The following is a 24677-nucleotide window of genomic DNA, read 5'->3' as shown; positions in this document are numbered from 1 at the left end:
TTTTCAAATTATTGCGTAAGCTGAGATTCACATTTCTTTGTAGAACGTAATTTACAGTGGTTGGAATGACCAAAAATGGAGTGTTAAGAATGCCCTTCACTTCAGCAGCTTCTAAGGCTCAGCTCACGGAGAGGCCTCCGCAGCCGGCCTGGGGAGCGCAGCCCCGTGTACACCCCTCCTTCTGCTGCCGGCTGCTCACAGGCATCGTGCCCCCCCACTAGAGTCACCCTGAAAACACTGACCCCCGATGACACCAGCAAGCACAGACTCATCCTCTGACTCTGACCAATGGAATCTGGAGGTGCAGTGTTACTGGCTCCAATTTCACCGGGGCCCCCTCCCCGATATGCCGTCTCTCAAGTGGGGCACTTCCCCCAAAAGAAGAGAAGGGGTGTAACAGACCCCAGGGGCTGTCCTAGCATCTGAACACCAGCACTGTCACAGCCACGTCCCATGCGTGTTCAGTACCCGCCCACAGGACATTAAGAGATGACATTTCTCCAGGAACTACTAAAAATCAGACACGTAGACCTGCTCTCTGTCAGAATCCTGCAGAGTCGGCATTATTACCCCATCGAGGAAACAAAACCGAGACACTCGGCGGCTTGCCTAGAGTCACACGGTCAGCGGGTCACCAGGATTCCAGGTCCCGTCCGTCCAGGACTGCAGTCCGTGGTTTGTCTGTACGTGGAGCCGGGAAGCCCATACGAAGTCTCAACCAGCAGGGTGCGCTTCTCAAGCCAGAAAACGAACTTGAAGCCCACCCACTTTCTGGTTCACTTGGAAACCACCTTTTCACAGTCTATCAAGCTACTGAAAAGCTTCTTCCTCCATCCCACACCGGGCGAGCACCAGGAAACTGTCTGAAAATGCCCAAGCTACACAAGGCACCGGCAAATGAACTCAAGAGAAAGGGAAATCAGCACTGCTTCCCTTGCTGGGGCCAAAATGAGAGAGAGAGCATCTTGGTCTTCAGCTGCTGTTTCCAAGCCCTCTGCCCTGCCCGCAGCGTCCTCGGTTAACAAGTAACCTGCTCCACGGGTGGGTGGAGGGTGAGGGAGAGGCGTGGGCACCCCTGCAGGAGGCCGGAGCGCCGCAAACAACCCGAGCTTCGCGTCTGGGGAGATGCCAAAAGTGATCCCTGGCAGGCTTCAGAGAATCTCTATGCGAAGAAAGAAATCTCTTCTCTGACACTTCCAGCCCTGCCTCAAGCTTTGGTTTCTTTTGAAGAGGATGGGGAAGGTGAGGCGATGGGTGGGTCAGCCGGGGGCTGGGGCAGAGGCAGGCATCTATGTGCCCCCCACCTCTGCCAGGCCTGCCCACGGAGAGAGAGAGCGGGCAGAGGGGGGACAGGAAGGCTGGGGTTCAGGAGGTGCCGCGAGGAACAAACCACAGACACGGAGGCCTCAGGACACAGCAAGCAAGGGGCCAGCAGTGTTGCCCTCAAAACACCGGCTTAAGAGCATATGTGGAACGCTGACAACGGTTCCCTTCCATACACCCTGGCCTTCAAGAGGCTTGTTTTAGTCTCAATAAGGCGAAGGAGCCCATGAAGAACGGCATCTGGGCTCTGAGTTGAAATCCTGGAGGACAGTAGATGGAGGGTTAGTGTTGTACAAAAAGAAAAAGAAAAAGCTCCCACGGCCGTGTGGATTCGGAAAACACTGCCTACAGCATGATATTTAGGAATATTGTATATGGAATGAGAGGTTTCTAATCACGGCTGATGCTTTTTCGTCAATTACACATGGAAAGCTGCTTAGGAGACATCACGGACTCACTCTCCCCCGAGGAGCCTGGGGCCCTGGACCCAGCGTGACCTGCCCTGCAGTGTCCCCAGCTCAAGCTCAGCGCTCTTCCCCCAGACTCTCGTACAGCTCAGGGCCTGGAGTTAGACCCAAAACAAGCAGTTCTTACCTTTGGGAAGGACACACCCCATCGGAGTTCAAGACAGAAAAAAGGCCCTGCGTGTCTGTGCCACTTACTTAGGAAGCATTAAGCGAAGCCCACTACATTTCCAAAACCAGTGGCCTATTTTTACCCCAGGAAAGAGCAGCCAACTTCCGTGGACCTGAGACCCCACCCCTTTCTCTCCAGAGCCCCCCAGGACAGCGGAGACCCAAACACCCCTTCTGTGGCGCCTGGTGCGCAGCAGGGCTGGGCGTGCCGACTTACCCGAGCCGGGCATGTGGTTCACGCGGGCAGGGTTGAGCAGCTCCACCGGCTGGTCTCGGCCAGAAAGTCCATCTGGAGGACAGAGAAAGCATTTGGCTTCAGAAACTGCTCGCATCTCAATTAAAATACTTTACACTCCTGGCCTGCAAGGAGCACTTCCTTGCAAACAATGGAAGTGCACGTGTCCTTCTCACTTTTAAAGGAGACCGGTGTCATTTTTATTTGCGGAGTCAGAAAATAGAAGACCCTTTGTCGAACATCCCAACCGGTCCCCATCTCGAAAATGGCAAACACCAATTCCTGGCCTGAGGGCGTCCAGCCGAGCTGCTGTGTTTTTACTTCTTTTCAGCAGCCACCTGATACCACTCAGCGTTTCTGCAGAGACCACAAGCAGTAAGATGAAGGCAGAAGAGTTACTCATCCTCTTCCCAGATATGGACCCGGGGCCCGAGGGCCACAGAGACACAGCCCCCGGAGGCTCCGGCGGCGAGGGCAGCCGTGGCTGTTGCCCGCTTGCGGGACAGTCAAGGAAACTAAGACAAACAAACCCGCTCTTAGGAAGACACTGGGCCAGGTTCTCACAATGGAAGGAATCGTTTCTTCCAGGTCCACCTTTCGATCGTGTTCTGACTGCAAAGATGGCACCGAAACCACACCCCCTCCACCTGGCACAGGCTGCCTTTAGACCACATTCCCTCAGACAGACAAGAAGGAAACTTCGGCAAAACTTCCAGGAATCACACTTTTGGTGTAAAATTAGCTTCTGACAACTGGTGTGAACGCCCGCAGGGACAAGTGCGTCATTACTGACGCTGACGTGTGGTCGGTCACACTCGTTACTGATTTTACGGAGAAAGCACTGGTTTCCCAGAGCAGCCATCGGCCCCCTCGGGCCGACTTGCAAATCATGACAGAAACACTTAAGAGCGCAGGTCTACTGACTCTGTACTAAAACTCTGCTTTTTGCCCCAAATGGACAGCACCTCAGGCAGCCTTCAAATGCAGTGTTCCATGACCCGTGTGTGTCTTTGGAGAGGTTCAAAGTCCAAGGACGAGAACAATGACCCCGAGGAGACCCCAAAGCGTCTCCCGAGAACTGCAGACCCTCCCAGGGAAGCGGGGAGGCCTGCGAGCCGCGCTCCCACACCCTCGGGGAAAACGAGCTGCTCCCTGTGCGGCGCCCGGCCACTCCCGAGCCACGACGCGGGGACTCAAACGCTGGGATCTGGGGTCTCCTCTCCACAGCCAGCCACCCCTCCCCCATTCTGGCAGCTCACGAGACACTGGGCATATGTGGGGTTAGGACAGTCCAGGCTCCCCGAGGCAGGACGAGGACTGGGGGCCACACTCATGCCCAGAAGCAGACCAGGCCCGACCGTCTGCACCAAGGCTTCTCTCCAGGCATATGACCCGCCCTGACATGGTCTGACGCTGACCTGTGGGCCTAATGCCATGTCCTGTGAGCCCCTTCACTGCCCATCAGAAAGGGGCCTCAAGAGCTTCCCTGGTGGCGCAGTGGTTGAGAGTCCGCCTGCCGATGCAGGGGACACGGGTTCGTGCCCCGGTCCGGGAAGATCCCACATGCCGCGGAGCGGCTGGGCCCGTGAGCCATGGCCGCTGAGCCTGCGCATCCGGAGCCTGTGCTCCGCAACGGGAGAGGCCACAGCAGTGAGAGGCCCGCGTACCGCAAAACAAACAACAACAAAAAAAAGGCGCCTCAAGACAGTGATAGAAAGCACTTTCAAGCCTTTCTTTCTGAGCGTGAATAAGTGAAATGAAAATTTCATTTTCAGAACCAGAAGATTCAGGAAAGTCTAAACGTATTTTTAAAAATCCTAATCCCACAGTAAATACTTTCAGAAACACCAAAAATGGCTTTTGAAAATCCTAGTCCTGCCGCCATTTTCTGAGGGCAGGGCCAGGAGCTGGGTGCTAGAGGGCCACCCTGCCGGCCCTGCAGCTGCGTCTGAGCAAGCCCAGGGCGTTCCCTCTGGGGCCACCACACCTGGCGTGTCCCCCCCAAACCGTCACCTCCTCAGTGTTCTCCTTGAGCTTCCACCTGAGCCAAAGTTCTAGAACCAGACACAGTTTAGAAACTCAGAAACCAGCACAGCTGCCTCGTTTGGCAAATGAGGAAATTCCAGCTTCCGGGCCGGAGCAGTAGCGCTGGGCCTGCACCCCGGCTCGTGTGAAGGCCTTTCTGGAGACTGGATCGAGCTGCTTGTGTCTGCCCCAAGCCCTGCAGGTCCACTTGCTCCAGAGCCACATGCCCAATGATGCCTGATAACACGCGACTTTCAGCCACGCTGAAGCGGGAAGACACGTCAAGTAGCGAGAGCCCGTGATGCTGGGTACGCCGCCAGCAGCCCGTGCCCGTTCCTCGCCCTGCTCCTCTGCAGACCCCACCCCACCACCCTGACGCCCCCAGCACACCGCACGTTCCTCACTCTGAATGGAGGATCACAGAAGCCAAAAAGTAAGAGGTCTTTTCACAGAAGGCAGTAGATAGAACGGCACTGGGCAGAGACCTGAACCAAGAAGGGACCGGGCACCGGGAGACGAGGCCAGAGAAGGGACGATAACACCAGCCTCCCAGTCCCGGCCCCAGAGTCTCCCACTAGCTGGTCTGGGTGCTCGAGGCTGGCAGGCCCGGGTGTGTGGCCCCGGGCACACAGTGAGGACCCTGACATCACAGGGTGAAGACCCAGGCTGAGAACACGGAGGCATGCAGGGCCCTCTCGAGTCCCTGGAGGATTCAGATCTAAACATGGAGGGAAGATATACCAAGTCCACGGACACCTGTAGCAGGGCCCTGCGCGGCAGGGGCTGCTCAGCACATACACGACAGTTTGAGGCACGAACGTCAGCTGTGGGGACAGATGTGATGCAGCATTGTTGCTCCGTGTCACGGGGACCAGAGCTGGTGACAAATACCACCGAGGGCCTTACACGTCCAATTGCGTATCACAGGGCTCACAAAACAAACCTGAGGCTGTGAAGCTGGACAAAACCCCAGAACAGAGCAGGGACAGAGAAACCGCGTTTGAAGGGGCAGGGGCTACAAGGGCCGGGGAAGACGGCTTAGAGCCCAGACGTAAGCGCCACCAGCACGTGACCACGTAGCCACGGAGCACAGAGCAGCCAAGAAAGCAACGCAAGGAACCAAGGAGAAGGGATGGGAGCACGGCCTCCTCTCGGCCCGCGGAACACCCCTGCAAGCAGGCTTCCGCCCTAACCCCTCTCCACTTCAGAGTCTAATTTTGGAAACATCGCTGCATGGGACTGCGGTACTTCGTGTCCTCAAGCGGCATTTTATTTGGCGCAGGGAGCTGGCGGAGGAGCACACATGCGGAAGAGAAGCAGGGAGCACGAGGCTCCTCCGTGTCTCCCTCACCACGTGACTCTTCCGTGAGTGACCACAACGCACACGGTGCACACGGGACGGCAGCGGACACGTGATCACGCTCGCACAGAAACAGCACGGCCCACTTAGAGACGATGGGGTCCAACTTAAAAGCAACGCTTGGCTGTAATTCAGTGTGATGGGCAGGGGGTATCTCTAACTAGAATCGTAGCCTTTGGAGCCAAAGGAACCTAACTCGCAGCTCTTCTGGCCTATTCCCCGCCTTTACACATGGGAAAGCAGCCCTGCAGGGCTGAGCAATGTCCGCGAGATCATGTACTTAGCACCCCAGAACCTGGCTCTGTTGCAACTAGGCCAGACACAAGCCTGAACTGGGCCTTGTACTCTGTACTCTGGTACTTAGCCAGACCTGTGCCGTTCAACCAGGCCTTCCAGTCACCAAGACCGAGTCCCCCCACAACCCCTAGGAATTTGCCCTCATCTGGATTAAGAAAGAAAGAGAGGGAAGAAAGTTGAGAAAGATAGGAAAACAGCAGAAAAAAAAAAAAGAAAAGGGGGGAGAAAAAGAAATGAAAGCATATCATAGTTGTAATTCCCCACTTTTCAGGTTCAATCTTCTAAAATTTCTAGAAAACAGCAAAAGAGTTCATAGAATCTTCTCTGGAAGAAGAGGTAAGTGACAATATTAACACTATTATGTCTCCCAATCCATGAACATGGAATGGAATATCACTTCATTTTATTTCTCTCAAAAATGTTTTAGAATTTTGAGTGTAGAGATCTTGAACACCTTTAGATTTATTACCAGACATTTGATGTTTTAAGTAAAATATTATAGATAGTATTTTCAATGTCAATTTCTCTCTGCTGATATACAGAAATACAATCAAGTTTTATATATTGGCTTGGTGCTACGGCATCTGGTTAAACTCATATTCATTCTAATCGCTTATCTGAAGTTAGTCTGAATTTTCTACATGCAGAATCATGTCACCTACGATAATGACAGTTTGTTCTTCCTCTCCAGACCTGATGCTTTTTCTTTCTTTTTCTTGCCTTATTCTACAGCTCACATCTATGGTACATTATTGAATGGAAATAGCAAAAGAGGACACCCCTGTCTTGTTTCTGATCTTACTGGGAATGTTTTCAATACTTCACCTAGCGTAAGTATAACACCTGCTGTAAGTTTCTGACAGATAACTTTATTAAGTTAAGCAAAGTCCCTTCTATTTCTACTTTGCAAAGGCTACTTTAAAATCATGTATGTGTGCTTAACTTTATGAAGCTTTTCTGTAACGATTCATATTGTTAAATAATTTCCCCTTTCATCTGGTAACTTCCTTTTCTCATGTCAAACCAACCTGCATTCCTGGGATAAACCGACTTGGTTGTGTCCAGTGAGTTCTGAGGCAAAGGAAAGGAACTAAGTCGTACAGATATAGGGGATTCGAGTGCGGCCTGAAATCTTTTCTACTTTTGATTCCAGAGAGTTGGAGCCCTAGCCACACATGCCAGCCTTAGTTCCACACTTGTTCTTTTGTCAGGTGCATAAAAGAGCTGGAAAATTAATATTATAAAATGTGCTTAGTGGGGCTTCTTCGATGTAGGTCACCAAAATGAAATGGGGGTGACGAGGCTGCCTGTCACCCACTTTATATGACAGCAGGGCACGCACACCTCATCCTTCTCACAGAGCTGTTTCCAGACCGGCGGCCGCGGAATCTTCGGTATTTGGCAGCAGTAATAACTCAAAGTCTTCATTCCAGCCCATTTTCCTGTCCCTTTTTATCATACAAGCCTTTTATTTTAGAACAGGTGTGGATTTACAGAAAAATTTAAAAAGTACAGAGAGTCCTCACATACTCTGCACCCTGCTTCCCCTGTGATGAACATCTTACATTAGTATGTCTGGGGTGTCGTTAACTGAAGTCCATGCTTCTCTCAGGTTTCCTTGGCTGTCCCCTAGTGCTCTCTTGCCGTCCCAGGACCCCACCCAGGACCCTGCATGACATTCAGTCATCACCTCCCCTCAGCCTCCTCTGGGCTGTGATGGTTCCTAGCACGTTCCTTGTTTTTGATGACCTTGGCAGTGGAGGAGTACGGGTCAGGTGGTTTGTCGAATGCCCCTCAATTGGGATTGTCTGATGTGCTCCTGATTGGACCAGGGCTGTGTGTTTAGCAAGAAGACCACAGAGGGGAAGTGCCACGTCCATCCTGTGGCACCACATCCCACCGACATGGCGCACCCACTGATGCTGACCTTGACCACCCGGCAGAGGTGTGTCCATCAGGTCTCTGCACAGTAAGACCTGTGGCATTCTTTCCATATGACATTCTTTGGAAGAAAGCCACTACACACTGCCCACACTTGTGAAAAGGCCCGAGCTTTCCTTGCCGCACGACTTCTCAGGAGTTAGTACGAGTGGACCTGCTCCCAAGGAGGTAGTGGGAACACCGGGGACAGAGGGCAGCCCAGTTTTGGGTCCCAAGGGAGGAAGCAGAAGCCCGGGTACAGAGGGGCAGGGCTCAGCCAGAACTGCAGCTGGTGCTCAGGGGGGCGGGCGGGAGGCCAGGCCCTCGGGCTGCATTTCCCAGACTCATCTTTGAAGGCTTGTGTGAGAATTAATTCTTATCTTGAGGGCTTCCCGGGGCCTGGGGAGAAGCTGGAATATTTTCTCGCAGTAAGAATGATGGTATGCCTCCCCTTCACCCCGTTTCCTCTCCCTTCTGATCTGTCGTGAATTCAGATCTTACAGAGAACTTGCCAGAAGGTCTGCAAAGGAAAGGGGGTTCCGCCCTAACAGGTGTCTGAGTCTGGGTTTTCCCTCTGCCGCCCGGACCCTTAAGGCTCCTGTGCGTCTGTGATGAGGGTCTGGAGGGTGAGGCGGCCCCGTTTCCTGGACACGGAGCCTCAGCCGAGGAGCAGGCGGCTTTCAGACCTGGAGCCGCACGTGGGCCAGGCCTGGGGAGACCAGTGCTGGGGGGCGGAGGGGCCTGGGGAGACCAGTGCAGGGGGGCGGAGGGGCCTGGGGAGACCAGTGCAGGGGGGCGGAGGGGCCTGGGGAGACCAGTGCTGGGGGGCGGAGGGGCCTGGGGAGACCAGTGCTGGGGGGCGGAGGGGCCTGGGGAGACCAGTGCTGGAGGGCGGAGGGGCCTGGGGAGACCAGTGCTGGGGGGCGGAGGCGCTGAGCTCCCTCATTTGGGGCCACTTCGAGGGCTGATCCTGCAGGACAGAAGCCCCGGGTCCCTACACACCAACTTAAGGAGGAAAGGCAGAATTCCTGCGGTGGTGGTATTTGCGTTGCTGTGTGTGTGCTACTGTAAAACCTGATGGAGAACAGCATGGAGGTTCCTGAAAAAACTAAAAATAGAACTACCATACGAGCCAGCCACCCCCCCATGGGGCATATACCCTGAGAAAACCGTAATCCAAAAGAGTCATGTAGGGCTTCCCTGGTGGTGCAGTGGTTAAGAATCCGCCTGCCAATGCAGGGGACGTGAGTTTGAGCCCTGGTCCGGGAAGATCCTACATGCTGCGGAGCAGCTAAGCCCGTGCGCTATGACTACTGAGCCTGCACTCTAGAGCCCGCGAGCCACAACTACTGAAGCCCATGTGCCACAACTACTGAAGCCCACGTGCCACAACTACTGAAGCCCATGCGCCTAGAGCCCGTGCTCTGCGACAAGAGAAGCCACAGCAATGAGAAGCCCACGCACCGCAACGAAGAGTAGCCCCCGCTCGCCGTAACTAGAGAAAGCCCGCATGCAGCAATGAAGACCCAACACAGCCATAAATAAATTAATTAATTAAATTTAAGAAATATATATTTTTTAAAAAAAGAGAGTCATGTACCCCAATGTTCATTGCAGCTCTATTTACAATAGCCAGGACATGGAAGCAACCTGAGTGTCCATCAACAGATGAATGGATAAAGAAGATGTGGCACATATATACAATGGAATACTACTCAGCCATAAAAAGAAACAAAATTGAGTTATTTGTAGTGAGGTGGATGGACCTAGAGTCTGTCATACAGAGTGAAGTAAGTCAGAAAGAGAAAAACAAATACCGTATGCTAACACATATATATGGAATCTAAAAAAAAAAAAAAAAACTGGTTCTGAAGAACCTAGGGGCAGGACGGGAATAAAGACGCAAACCTACTAGAGAATGGACTTGAGGATATGGGAAGGGGGAAGGGTAAGCTGTGACAAAGCGAGAGAGAGGCATGGAGACATATACACTACCAAACGTAAAATAGATAGCTAGTGGGAAGCAGCGGCATAGTGCAGGGAGATCAGCTCGGTGCTCTGTGACCACCTAGAGGGGTGGGATAGGGAGGGTGGGAGGGAGATGAGAGAGGGAGGAGATATGGGGATATATGTATATGCATAGCTGATTCACTTTGTTATAAAGCAGAAACTAACACACCATTGTAAAGCAATTATACTCCAATAAAGATGTTAATAAACTAATTAATTAATTAATTTAAAAAACCCTCGATGGAAAGAAAGTTTTTTAAAAATCGGTTACCCTTTATAAGAATGACGGAAAAGTACACAGTTCTCGCGCCTGGTGAAAGGTGCTGACCTGCCTGAATGAAGATGGAAAGGACCAGCCAGCTGCTCGGAGGCCTGGCCGCCAGGATGGGAGCACAGGGCAGGGTCTGCAGGCCAGGCTCGCCCGCTGACCCCCACCCGGGGCCCTCCCACGTCATGTGAGTCTGTGCAGAGCTCTCGGGGGTGTCCCGGGACGCTCAGGTGAGGCCAGCATTCCCTGCACCAGACCTGTGGACCTGTGGAACCCTCCTACTGGAAGCTTGACCCTCTTGTTCATTTAAATCATAAAAGGGGGCTCAGTACACTGAAATGTCACAAACAGAAATGATTCATCAGGTCAGCAAAATACTCACATTCCCCCAGGGCCCTTCCCCTGACACCGCAGGGGGTCTCAAACTCCCCCCAGCACCTGGCCTCCCTCCCCTCTGCTTCCCGAGTCCTTTGCTGAAGGGCCCCCCATCCCTCTGGCATCCTCCACCCTCCTTCAGAGCCACATCCAACAAAGCCCCCGCCTGACTGATACCGGCACCACTCAGGTGCTGCATACACTCAGGCGGACCAGACGGGCACCTCCCCTGTGAGTTCTGCTAAGAGCCTCCAGCATCCCAGTCCATTAAATGCTTCTTTTCCTCATCATGCAAGCTGTGGAAACATAGCAAAGTTCTATAATAAAGCTTGTGTGTGCCCATTAATATGAATTAAACTTTAATGAGCTAAGTGTTATGAATTCCTGAGGCACGCACGTCCAATACAGTTTACGTGCGTTTATCAGAGAAAATGAAAATAGAAGCTAGACCCTTTTTCTCTAGGCAATACTTTTCCTTCAGGAAAAACAGGCAGACTTTGCAAAGGTCAGGGCTGATCTTTGAGGTTTTCTTGTCCTTCCCCTGGAAATCAAATCTAGCTCCAGCTACCAGTTTATAGGAAATACGTGTTTAAAGGAACAGGTTCAAAGGCCCCAGGAGGCTCTGATCAGTCAGGTGTGGAAGGACAAAATCGAAGGGCAAAAGCCCCAGCTCCTCGGGACGGGTAGGTGAGCCGCTACAGAGTAAACACTGCAGAGCCGTCCCGACGTTTGCATCCTGATTTGAACACATGACAGCACCGAGACTTTTTTACAGACAACGAGCAAACATGGAACACAGCTTGGGTATAAGATGATAGCTGGGAATTATTATTCATTTTGTTGAGTGTGACAATGGGATTGTACCTGTTAGAAACACACACTGAAGTATTTATGGGAAAATGGTGTGGCATCTGGGGCTTGTTTTAAATTCTCCAGGGGATGAAGCTTGGAGAGGGGGGACCTGATGAAGTGGGAATGGTCAGAAAGCTCAGTGTTTCTACGGGCACAGGGGATCTCACTATATGGACTACAGTTCATCTTTTTTTAAAAAGTTTTTCATGATAAGAGTTTTCGAGAGATGCCAAGACAAGCCCCTCTCTTCCTGTCCCTAAGCATCTGTCCTCGCTTCACATCCACCAGCTCATCAGTCTAACTAGTTCTCTCAGTAACATTCCTAACAACCTCCAGTTTATTACCAGCCCCTAGCTGTGCAAGCAAGCAAACCCTCCCGGCTCACGTTCAGCTCAACAGATGGGTCCTGAGCATCTGAGATGTGACCATGGGCAGGACACAGGCCCCAGCTGGTGTCAGGCAGAACTCAGCCCCGGCGAGGGTGGACCGGCCCTCACCGATTTGAGATACGACCCACAGACCGGAAAGCTCTGGTAGTGAGGAAGGACACACAGCGAGTGTGACCACGGGCCACCAGGAGGGGCCTGGACCACAGCTGCCCGGGGCGGAGCAGGCTCTTTCCGGTCCCCAGGTCCCGGGTCCAGCTCGGAGCTGCACCACGGGAAGGAGCGAGGGCCAGGGAGGGATGTGCGAGGGAGCAAGTTAAGAAAACAGCTTCGCGGGTGGGCAGCGCTGGAGCCCAGGCCGCTGTGCCCTGGGAGGCCAGACAAAGGCCGGCTCTGTTCTCCCAGGTCCCGGGCAGCCTTTCCTGAGGGGAGTTTCTCAGCTGCCTTTCAGATGGTCCTCCAGGGACGGTCTGCCCCTCCTCCCCCCTCCCTAGTGAGCTGACAGCTCTCAGCTGTCCCCATCGCGTGGCCCGGCCCAGCTCAACCGTTAATAAGAGACTTAGAAAATCAGGAGAAAATGTCCTTGCCCGCCTTTGAAAACAGATCCGTCTCTGCTCCAGAGACACTGTCCATCTGCCCCCTGGGGAGGACATAACTGAGTGAGTCATTCCAAAGCTGCTGGTACAGCTCTGGAGACGCAGGAGGGGAAAGAACCTCGGATGCAAAAGGTGCAGATTTCTCAGACTCTGTGTAACAAATAACGGACCACAGAGTCCCATGGGAGCCCCGCACACGAGCACGCAGTGGACCCGCATCTCTGCGCTGACGCAAACTAGCTTTCTGGACAGATACCCCCGGCTCACATCAGTAATGACGAGAAGTAGCAGAGTTACCGGCAAAGGCTGAAAACTAGCTCTGAAGCCCACTTGTCCATAACCACGCTTCCTCTGGTTGCTCAGACCAACCCACACGCCTGTGAAAATCCACAGGCAATCCCACCACCACTGTTTTCTGCCGCTGTCCTACCTTCTGAACCAACACCTGTTAACTCCCACCTGAGTTCATCCCCTCACAGACAGAGCAGACCTCTCCCGGGAAGGAGCCCGTGTGGCCCCGGGGGACTCGGGGTCGGACAGGCCTGGCTTCCCCAACACGCAAAGCTTCATTAGTGATCATGTCGTTTCAACCCAGCCTCAGTTTCCTCATGTGTTCAGTGGAGAGGTAAACTGACACAGGAGTAGATGAAATAAAGTAAATAAAGAAAAAGATACAAAATGTGCCCCTCCCACCTCATCTGTCCCTCTGTGATGCTAGCGGGCAGTCCCGCCTGCACAGAGAACGTGCATCTCATCCCACAGCAAGACGCCTGATGGGGCAAAGCATCTCCTGAAACTGTGAGTCCGCCACTAAAACCACTGGCTGGATGACCAGCTCCCCGCACACTTTCCACACTGCTGAGCATTAAAGATTAGCTGAGAGGTGTTTGTGGTTAAGTGACAGGAAGCCGGAAAAGAGGTACATGTTAATAAGCAGCTCACGAGAAATGAGTCACTAACTCAAAACAATAAACCCCAAACGGCCACTTGGAACAAGTCCGCGCAGGCAAGTTCACAGTGTGGCTGGAGAGCGTCTGCGGGGAGCGTGCCCCGGAGGCCCGGGCAACATGGACACCCGAGCTGCGGCCCTACTCACCCTCCCGGCCACGTCGGACTCGAAAGCACTGCTAGTTCTTTGTCTCGAAAAAGGGCTCCTTTGCCCTTTCCCTTTACTGCAATGGGAGGGCCCAGAGGGACTGAGAGAGGCCGGACTGACGCAGCAGCGGCTGCCCCAGGGACACGCGGCCCTCGTGCCCCCCCGGCTGACGTCTGCTGATGTGCGCAGTGGCCACAGCACCTTGGGTGGGGAGACTTTCCCCCCAGCTCTCTTTAGGACCATATTTAGTGTGGATATAGTTCACTGTTTCTAAACCACTGTTCTGGCCAGCTCCTCAACACCATCGGTCAGGTTTGCCTTCTAACTTAGAAATAACAGCTAACCAGTAACAGGCACTGATTAGGGGTCAGGTACCCGTCCAAGTCCTTCCTTCACATCAGCTCGGTCAGTCCTCACCAGGAAACGAATGGCATAAATACTATTATTGTCCGCATTTTAAAGATGAAGAAAGTCAGCAAGAGAGATGGTGACGGTTGTCTTGATCAGGGTCAGGAAGTTCTGCCTCTAAGCGCTGACCCACCAAGACACAAGGTCCAAATCACATCACTCAGTCATTCAGCAAATTTTACTGAACGAGTTATGGAGCGATTGTCCTCATTCCAGGGGATACAGCCTCGAGTGACATCGAGTTCCAGCACCCCAAACTGCCACTAGTGAAGAGGAGGTGACACACATAAACAGGTCGTGTGGGATCATGTGCTGAGCGGGATGTGATGGGGGTTATTCCTCAGATAGGTCCTTGGGAGGTGGAGACATCTGAGCAGTGCCTGAATGGCAGGTGAGAAGCAGCCGTGTAAACTATCCCAAGAGCATCCTAGGCATGGGGACAGCACGTGCAAAGGCCCTGAGGTGGAACAAACTTGGTGGGTCCCAGGCAGTGGAGCTGAGTAACCGGGTCTCAGTGAGAGAGACAGGGTCAGGGGGGCCCCAGGCCTGGAGGCAGAGAGTATTGACCAGGGCCAGGAGGGACCGAAGAGGGGACAGAAGCAGGAAGAAGAGCTGGGAGGCTGTCTCTGAGGCCTGGAGGAGAACGGTGGCCATGGAGCTGGGAGCAACGGTCTGATTTGCGATCTACTTTGAAGGTGATCCGTCAGGACTTCCGGCCAGATGGGAGGTGGGTGGCTGGAAGGCAAGGCCCCTCTCGGAGCACGAAGGACACAGAGGGGACTGCGGTGGGCTCACGCGTGCGGGGGGAGAGGCGGGAGATGACGAACACAGATCGCTGGCCTTGCTGGCTCTAAGAGACCTACTTTGAAGAGCAAACAGAACTTCGAAACCCCCTCTGCTCCTTTCTTTATGACTTTCTCAGAAAAAAAGAAAAGTTCAGGATTTGTCAGTGGCTCAAAATTCAAGTAAATAAATATTCGCATGTGGTTTATTCCACTCATTTTGCCAGTTTGTAAGTTTCCTGTCCTTAGCAGCATCTTTACTGCTGTGCTAATTTCTGCCATCCAGACTCTCAGCATCTTGGGTGGGGCTGCAGACTTCTGAACTACTAAGTTCTCTAGCTGAGCTGCTAAAGAAATAAAAAAAGAACTGGATATTAGATGACACCTACCCCACCCAGAAGTCTTTTGTCAGGAAACGGTTCTTAAAATACATACCAGCGGAGAAAGTATGTTTCATGGATCTTGCTGGTTTTAGTTTCTCTCGTGCCTTTCTGAAATGCACGATCCTACAGAGGCTCTTCATTTTAGAACTTAACCCTCGTCTGGAGGACGAGACCCGGCCATGCCCTGTGGCCGAGCAGGTGTCCGCCAGGGCAGCCTGAGCACGGGCCACCGTGAGGACGCTGCACGCTTCCCACCGGGCCGCACGTACGGCCTCCAGTTACGTGGACCGCCCTGGCTTAGCTCCATTTCTCCGGTGAGCGCACCGCCAGGAGCCCAGTGTGCTCCGGGCCCCGCCTCAGGTGCTGGCAGCCCCGCGCTGACGGGAGGCCTGCCCGCAAGGACCGCGGGACGGAGGAGACGTGCAACTCGTGACACCATTTCACCCTCGGCACCCAGGTCTCCAGAGACCCTGGGCCTCCTCACCAGAACCAGCGGGGTGACAGTGAATTGGAGATTGGGCAGTTGTGACCAGACACGCGTGTCGTGTGGCCCGAGAACCGCCCGCCCTCCCGGCGGCTGTCAGGGCAGCTCCGCACGGTGGCTGCCTGTCCCCACTGCCAGCCCCCAGGAGCTCCATCAGGCACCGAACAGAAGGCACTCGATTGCAGGCGTGGCGGGGCAGCACCACAAGTCCTTCCCGATGGTTCCGGGGCTCATGCTCAGCACTGACGTGTGACCCTCCACCAGGAAAAGGGAAAATCTCAAGGGCGCCGGCCCTGAGGGGGCCGGGAAAGAAGCCTCCTCCCCAACGCCGCCCTGCTCTGCGGCCCTGGACGGGAAGGGGCCTGACATCCGACTGCCACGTTCGGGCGGGCCCTGCTGCCGGGGGTCACGGCCAAAGGAAGACAGCAGCCGACTGGCTCGTGAGTGGCGCCAGGAGAAAAGCTGCCGGATCTGGGACTGGGAAACAGGCTTCCTCCGTCCACATGGTGCCCCCTCCACCCCTCCCCCGTGCACCCCACATCGCATCTCAACTGACAAGTGCAGCCCAAGAGCCTGCAATGGGCCTCCTCACGGGCACGCGGTCCTTGTGGAGCGTGGAGCTCACAGATGCGCCCGCGGTGAGTGGACGCCGGCTGAGGGGCCGCCGTGGAGGGCGGGGGGCCTGCAACATGAGCTTTGAACCGCCTCAGGAAGCTCGACTTTCTCTCATTTCCGTACTGCCTAATAACATACAGCACGTTGTTCTTAAAATTAGATCCACCGTCTTAACTTTTTAAAAGATAACTTCACAGAAACAAGAGCTGGGCACACAAGTCACGCCCTGCAGATGCACAGCTGTCAGCATCTTAGCTGATGCGCAGAGAGCCTTCCGGTCTCCCGGGCAGGTTCGTGCAGCCGCAGCCCCACCGCCACCTGCTCCACGCCTCGCACGTGCCCCCGTAGCCTAGAGGACGGGCTCCCACTGCACGAGGCGGCCGGTTATTCAAAGGTGTCCACGCACGCAAGAGAATTTCACCATTATTATCTAATGCAAAAACACCCCAGCACACCCCTTCCTCCAACAAAACTGGCTTTCCTGGGTCCTCTGAAAAGATGGTAGACAAGCCGTAGAAATCACTGTTACATTTTTGTTACACGCAATACGGATACACTCTACAGAGCACAGCCTCCCCCAAGTCAAGACGAACTAAACCTTATCATTATTCCTCTTATAACCATTTTTATACAACACAAACTTCAGTTTCTAAAAATACACTGATTACACTCTATCGTGTTCTATTTAACCTTCTAAAAATAGAGGTACTGACAGGAGCAGCAATTTGCTGTGAGATGTTAACTGCGCTGATGTCAGTGACAGGATACGGGTTTCTGTCCTTTGCATTCTTTTCAGCCTGTGGTTTCTGCGCGATTGCCGGGGAGTCCCGGGCACCCTGGTGGCTGGCGCCGAGGTTCTGACTGTGAGTGTAGAGACCGGGCACCAAAGCCCAGATCTGCTCCTGGGTGCCCCTGACCTCACACCGACAACCTGACCTCATTTTCCACATCTGTAAAATTGGTGAATGGCTTCACCTCACAGGACTGACAGGATGCGACGAGGCTCCCCGAGTAAAGCACCCCTGACTGACACCGGCTCACAGGAACATGTGCCTCAGACACCCCCGCCACGGGAGTACGCCCTCCTGCCCTCTCTCCCGGCAGCAGGCTCGTTAGTTCCCAGGGCATTCAGCAGCAACTACGGAGGAAAAGCAAAAGGCACAAGGGAAGAGCAGAACAGGAAGGAAGCTCTTGCTCCCAGGGCTCCAGGGTCCCGTGCAGTCCTTCTTGGGCAGCCCAGTGCCCCGTGCAGTCCTTCTCGGGCGGGTCCAGTGCCCTGTGGAGTCCTTCTTGGGCGGCCCAGGGGCCTGTGCAGCCCACCTCCCCTCCCCCTTCTCCTCCAAAGCACAGACGTGGCCCCAGAGGCCACGCTGGGAAGTAGCAGACTGCTTTCCAATTGCCAGTGTGTTAAAAATGGCTGTTCTAAACAACCTGCCAAACTTTGAAAGCTTTATAGTTCTAAGAACAGATACATCCAAAATTTTAGACGACAATCCCTTATCTTCCCTGTTCTGTAACGGAGTAATTTTTTTTTTTTTTTTTTTTTTTGCGGTATGTGGGCCTCTCACTGTTGCAGCCTCTCCCCTTGCGGAGCACAGGCTCCGGACGCGCAGGCCCAGCCAGCCACGGCTCATGGGCCCAGCTGCTCCGCAGCACGTGGGATCTTCCCGGACCGGGGCACGAACCCGTGTCCCCTGCATTGGCAGGCGGACTCTCAACCACTGTACCACCAGGGAAGCCCTGTAACGGAGTAATTTTTGAATGAAGAAAAAAGTAGAAGCAAAGCATTTCTCTCCTCCCTCCCCGCCGCAGACATGCAAGCAGAGTAACCGGGTCTGAGTGAGAGAGACAGGGTCAGGGGGGCCCTGACCCTGTGTCTCTCACTCTTGCAGAGAACTATCCAGATTCTTCCCTACGAGCAAATGACCGGTTAATGCTCTGCTGGCCCTTGGTTTTGAAACTGCACAGTCCAGACTGGGACTTGAACCCACGGTCTTTTACCTGAGCTCACACATGTAGTCTCATAGTCTCAGGACTTAAGGACTTAAGCTCAGGTTCTTGAGGTCTCGTCGCAGCAAGAATTCAGTGAGAGGCTAAGTGATAGATAAGAAGTGGATTTATTTAGAGAGAGACCCATTCCATAGGCAGAGTGTGGTCCGTCTCAGAAGGCGAGAGGCCCCGGAATATGGGGCGGCTAGTTTTTACGGGCTGGATAATTTCACAGGCTGACGAGTGGGAGGCTTATTCCAACTACCTCGGAGAAGGGGCAGGGATTTCCAGGAACTGGGCCACCACCTGCTTTTGGGGCCTTTTTTGGTCGTGGAGCCTGTGGGTGTGTCATTTAGATGCTGATGCATGTACTACAATGAGCGTATAGCGAGGCTCAAGGTTACGGGAAGCTGAATCTTCTGCCATCTTGGACCTAATTGGTTCTAACCAGTTTTTATGGTGTCCTACGGCTATGTCACTCTTTTAAAGGTTGTGCCCTGCCCCCTGCCCTCCTCTTTCAGTTTCAGGATGAACAGCCCCCTGGCCTAGGCAGCCGGAGCTCCACCTGGCAGGCCACCCACACCTCACACCCCCCAGCGAGCGGCCTGAGCACCCGCAGCAGGTAGGGTAAAGCGAGAGCTTGAGGCGTATTTCCACCCCCAAGGTTCACCTCTTTTCCAGACTACGCTGAATTGATGACATAGCTTAATCTTCTCATGAGATATGATGATTCTTGGAACAGTTATTTCCTGTCAAAGTTCAACTCAGATGAGAAATCATGTACACTCCCCCCACCCCGTATTAGTTTGCTGACAATGAGTAGAATCGTGGGGAGAAGGAAATCTGTAGAAATTACACCAACCCCCCCCCCAAGAAAAGCAGCCTTTCTTAATCTATAACCAATTTCTTTGGCCCTTATACCTGTATAGACAGAGTATGTCCAACTACTTAGGCATGACAGCAATCTGTAATGAAAATGAGCACCATTAGGTGGGTACTCGGTTATCACTGGTCGATCATTAAAGTAACCACAGACAATGAGAAAGAAGGGCAAACCTTTTAGCTCAACTGCAGGAAAGAGGAACTGGAAAACAACAGTGGTCAAATCCGGGCTGCTTGGTTGGTGTTCTGAATTAACAGGGGCACCTGTGGCAAAAACCAATTTCACACTTTGGGAAACAAAGATACCACTAGCGTCCAAAGTACAGAGTTGAACAATATACAAAATTAATCACAACCTCAGGCTCCTGAACCTTGCTAGACTTAAGTCATCCAGAGAATTATATATAATTCTCGGATTACCTCAGAAGAAACAGCACTGGACTGAGAGCTAACTTTTCGACCAGAAAAGCCAGAAGACAATAAAATACCTTAAAACTGCTGAGTGAAATACAAGTCACCTACAGTTCTATACCCAGCTAAACTACCACTCAAGAAAAAGGGAGAAAAAGACATCTTCTGTCAAACAAAAATTGAGAATGTTTACCACGAAGAAACCATTGCTGAAATAACAACTAATGCGTTACTTCAGACAGAAGGAAGCCATTTCCAAAGTGAAAGAGTAAGATGCTAGGAGTAAGGGTAAGGTAATACACTATTAACGTGTAAGTCAATACAGATAAGGACTGAATACTAAGTTAATACAAACCATCATATAGTTACTGAGACTACTTTCATTATGGGCAATACTGTTTCCTCAAACTTTTGCTTCAGTACCTCTGTGTATGTGTGTTTCAAAGCCACTGCCTAAAACACCTAGTTGGTTTCCTCTTAAGAATGATGAAAATCCTAAAAATAAACAAGGTTCCCTCTTCACTTTAACAGGGTAGGAAACTCATGGCCAAATTTTAGTTTGTTTCTGAATAATTATGCAGGACTTAAAACACGCATTTCTGGGCTCTCCTTCTCTTTGATAGACCATTATTTGTCCTTTGCTCTGATTTCTTTACCTTTATTCATATAGCCCTCCTGAGTGAAATAAGAATTAACTATAGCTATCCTTGAAATTGCACTGACTAGGTCCCAAAGCACTCCACACACCAATCGTCTGGCTTTTTCTCATTACAAAGAGGAGGCAGCCAGTGAAATAAGGCCCAGTTTGGGTAACTCTTTGCAGAAGCAGTTTAGTAGCACTGAGAACAAGGTAATAGCTCATCAATCCGACTTTAAACACAAAAAGCTACCAAGAATATGACTGACAGCAATCAATGCAGTGTTCCACCTGACACCATATTTGCATGTTGGAGAGCCCTTCTCTGAAATCAGCTACACTTGTGCAAAAGCAACTCTTTGTGAGACATAATCAGCAAAAGATTGCTTATCCTTTGCTCCACTCAGAAATTAGCAAAAAGTAGCCAGCTCTTGGAAGAGGATAAACCACTTTATGCAAATACTTTTGCAAAGGCTCTCTATTAATGCAAATATTATGTTTGTCTTTTATTTGAATGCAAACAGCATCTGTTTTGCACAGTCAATGGCATCGCTTTGTAGTTTGTGCTGAGCGACTCAAGTGTGTTCCAGCTGCTTTTTTTAGAGTTTGAAACAGATTTCGTCACAAAAGGAAGTGTACTGAAGAGTGCAGAAGGCAAGCGAGTGTGGGGCGGGTCCTGAGGAGACACCTTCACTTTTAAGGCGAGAGAGAAACAAATCCAAGAATGAATTCCGGAATTCACTTCGGGAACGGTTTGGCTTTGTGGGTGGGATTTTCCTTTTTAATAGTTTTGACTAAGGAAAAAATTAGGATTGCCTTTGATAAATTCCTCTGTTGGGAAAATATACTCAGAAGACCAACACATGCTGGAAAGGAACAACTCGGTGGCATAAGGCTGCCATCAGCGCACCCAACCCAGAACCAAGGCTGGCCTCCGCGGAAAGCACTGACCTTACCCGCTGCATTCGCCTCATGCAATGAGGGTGGTGATGAGGAAGGCTCCTTGCCAACATGGCCATCCTAACAACACTGGATTAATTGTCTGCCTCTGCCACAAAATCAAGAGCTCCTAAGAGGGATGAAAAGTTGACAGTTTTTTTGTTTTTAATCCACGACGCTAAAACAATGACCAGTTCAGTACGGGTAGAGACCGGATGGATGGGTGAGTGGATGGGTGTGTGGATGAATCATGCTATAAATGAGGAAACAAATAATAAGAAATAACTGACCTGAGATCCTTCAGATTTCAAATATATTCAACTTCCAGATCTCTATCCAACCAACAGCACCTGGAAAGAGTGTGACCTCAAAATAACACTAATTTTATCATCCATTTGTATGGAATGCAGATATATTACCAATCACATCCATTAGACCAATATCTTCATGGAATGGGCTGTGGAAGAAGGGGGAGAGCCTTGATACCTTCAGATGCCCCTCAAAATAAACATCTACTCTCGCATAAACTTGCCATTAAAACTCCAAAATACCTCTTTGGACACATAACTCTAAACCTCCTAACAATCCCTCTACTAATTAACTTAGTTATTAATTACATTTCAAATTGACTAATTTCCCCAGATACACCGCTAAACATCTTCTGCTATTCACGCCTGCCTCTAATTCGTATAGGAAGAGATCTGTTTTTGACCAAATACACTCTGAGCATCAATATTTGATGGATAAACATGCTTTCTCCAAGAAACGCAAGTTGCAAGATAAGGTGAAACAGGTCATTTGACCAAGTTTCAACACAGACGACAACCAGAAAAACTGAAGCTGTGCAGAGAGGAAAACTGCCTTCAAATGCCTGTTAGGGCCCATCCAAGGGCTTATGGATGAACAGCAAATCAAACTCAAGGGAAGTGAAAGGGAATAATAAAGAGCAAAAAGTAATGAAATAGAAAAGAGATACAAACCCTTAGGATTAACAAAACAAAAAACTGGTACTTTAAAAAGACTAATAGAATAGAAAGAGCTCTAGTGAGAATGATAAAAAGAGAAGATTTTGATTGTCACAACCGGGAAAGGGGAATTCTACTGGCACCTAGTGGGTAGATTCCAGACTTGCTGCTAAACGTCCTATAATGTACAGGACAGCACCTCCAAACAAAGAATTAACTGCCCCAAATAACAACAGTGCCAAGACGAAGAAACTCTGCTATACCTCCTACAGATATTAAAAAGGTTAACAGGAGGATCTTATAAAAATCTTTATGCAAATATTGATTGAAATTAAAAACTGCTTGAAAAACACAACTTACCAAAGCTGACATCTGAAGAAATAGAAGACCTGAATAGTCCAATTTCTTTTAAAGAAATATAATCTGGAATTTAAAACTGTCCCACAAAGAAAACTCCAGACAGAGATGACTTCACCCAAAAGTTCTATCAAGTTTTCAATTAAGAAATACTTCCGGGCTTCCCTGGTGGCGCAGTGGTTGAGAATCTGCCTGCTAACGCAGGGGACACGGGTTCGAGCCCTGGTCTGGGAGGATCCCACATGCCGCAGAGCAACTAGGCCCGTGAGCCACAACTACCGAGCCTGCGCGTCTGGAGCCTGTGCTCTGCAACAAGAGAGGCCGCGACAGTGAGAGGCCGCGACAGTGAGAGGCCCACACACCACGATGAAGAGTGGCTCCCGCTTGCCGCAACTAGAGAAAGCCCTTGCACAGAAACGAAGCCCCAACACAGCCAAACTTAATTAACTAATTAATAAAAAACTCCTACCCCCAACATCTTCTAAAAAAAAAAAAGAAGAAATATTTCCAATGTTACACAGAGCCGTTCAGAGAAAATAAAGAAAGGAAACAATTCTCAACTTTTTTCATGAGACAGCATTACCTTGATATCAAAAATTGACAAGAAAAATATTACAAGTTAAACATATTCATTAACACAAAAGCAAAAATCATAAAATATTAGCAAACTAATATACTAAAAGATGCAGTATAGAAAGGATACTACTACATCTTGGTCAATGTGAATTCAGTTCAGAAATGAAGGGTTGGTTTAATTTTTAAAAATTAGTATAATTAACCACATTAACAAAATAAAGAAGAAAATTTATATCACCTCAACGGAGAGAAAAGAAGCATTTGATAAAATTCAACATACATTTATGGCGGGAAAAAAAACCCTCACAGGAGACTAGGAACAGAAAGCACAACACTGATTTGATAATGGGTCCTTAGGAAAAAAACAAAGAGAAGAACCACAGCAATATCATGTCAGCTGTGATACAAGGAAAGTTTTCCTTTGACGTCTAGAACCAGAGGAGGACAGCCGCTATTCAAGCAGTAGCAGTGCCCCTGGCCGATGCACTGAGGCAGGAAAAAGAAATGAAAGACATAAGAAATGGAAAGGAAAAATAAAACTGCCATTGTTTGCAATCAGCATGTAGAAAATTCCGAAGAATTTACAGATGCTACTAGAATTCAAGAAGGTCAGTCAAAGGTCAGTATACAAAAATTTTTTATTTCTGCATAAAAATAGAAAATAAAATTTACTAATAGTTACCAATATAATAGCATCAACTAGCTAGGAATAACTCTAACAAAAGTTGTGGATGACCTCTGTGCACAAAATAAGGGAACAAGGCTGAAGAACACGGGAGACCTAGGGGACAGGTCACTCCTCTGGTTCTGGGCCTCCTTGCTCAGACATTTACCATGATCCCCCCCCACCCTGCCTGGCCTCGCCTGAATCCTTCCCTCCTCCTAATCCATTTAAAACACTCTGGCCAGCGTAATCTTTCTAAAACAATAGCTTGAACACTCTGTGACCACGACCCACGGTACATACATTTCTAGGTGCAGCCCAGGTCCCGAGGTCCGAGTGCCTGGCACTCCCAGCAGAGGTGTGGCCAGGCCCAGGCGTTATGCAGGGGCCACACGAGAATACCCAGTCACACGTGCAGGAGAAAGACTCTGGGGCCTGCCCTCACACACTAAGGCACCTGGACTGTTTCCAGAACCGGCCCAGCACCCCTTGGATGGGCTGGTGTCTTGGGTAAACAGGAGCGTCCGGCCCAGCAGGGGCTCCCCCACTGCAGGTTAGTCAGTGCACCCACTCCTGAGACGCTCTGGGAGCCTCTGTGCCCCACAGAAGGCCACACGTAAGCCCCCAGGGAAGCCAAGACCTGGGCGGGGCTCAGGTGAAGACACCTGAGCCTGAAGGATTGAGAACTCGCCCTGCAGACAGACCGCCTGGCACACACTGCCAGTCACTGCGGGAATCCGTATCCAACATATAAAATGCTACATTTCTTCAGTGTCTGTTCACTGTCTGGGCTCCGGCCTCTGCGCCCAGAAATCAGAGCTGTTCCAACCACACAGGGGCCCTGATGCCTGCTTGATGGAATGCCAGGCCCACCCCTCAGCCCGCCAAGAAGCTTACTGCCTGCTCTGTGCAGCACAGGGCACGGTGCAGAGCAGGGAGCTCCCCAGGCAGGGTGGCTCTTGGCACTGATATGCCAGTGTCCTGCTGGGTCTGGTGGATCCACTGCAGGAGGACAGGGGAGCTGGCGGACGGCAGCAAGGGAAGGAAGGCCCCATGCACGCAGCTCACGAGGAACTGCCGAGGGTACGTTCTCGAAGGACACACAGGGCCAGCAGGATCCCGAGGGCCTTGGGTGGCGTCAGCCACCTGCGAAGGGATTTACCAGAGGCTGGGGAGGAGAGGAGGTGGACACTGCACGCACTCTGTC

General features: G+C 51.3%; 1 protein-coding gene across 3 annotated transcripts in view; it reads right to left on the bottom strand.

Annotated features, from left to right (window-relative positions):
* The window catches only part of HDAC4 (histone deacetylase 4), a 244201-nt gene that overhangs the window by 148993 nt on the left and 70531 nt on the right, over positions 1 to 24677 (bottom strand). For 2 of the 3 annotated variants that reach the window (XM_060151668.1, XM_060151671.1), the window contains exon 2: positions 2176 to 2247. In XM_060151668.1, the coding sequence (XP_060007651.1) occupies positions 2176 to 2247 (72 nt within the window). Of the gene's footprint in view, positions 1 to 2175; positions 2248 to 19095; positions 19186 to 21198; positions 21222 to 24677 lie in introns of those variants that run through there. The other variant, XM_060151670.1, reaches the window with a different exon arrangement.

The sequence above is a fragment of the Lagenorhynchus albirostris genome, chromosome 6, assembly GCF_949774975.1.
Source record: "Lagenorhynchus albirostris chromosome 6, mLagAlb1.1, whole genome shotgun sequence".
NCBI classification, from domain to species: Eukaryota; Metazoa; Chordata; class Mammalia; order Artiodactyla; family Delphinidae; genus Lagenorhynchus; species Lagenorhynchus albirostris.
The sequence above is the reverse complement of the archived record's forward strand: the minus strand, read 5'-3'. Positions and strand labels throughout refer to the sequence as shown.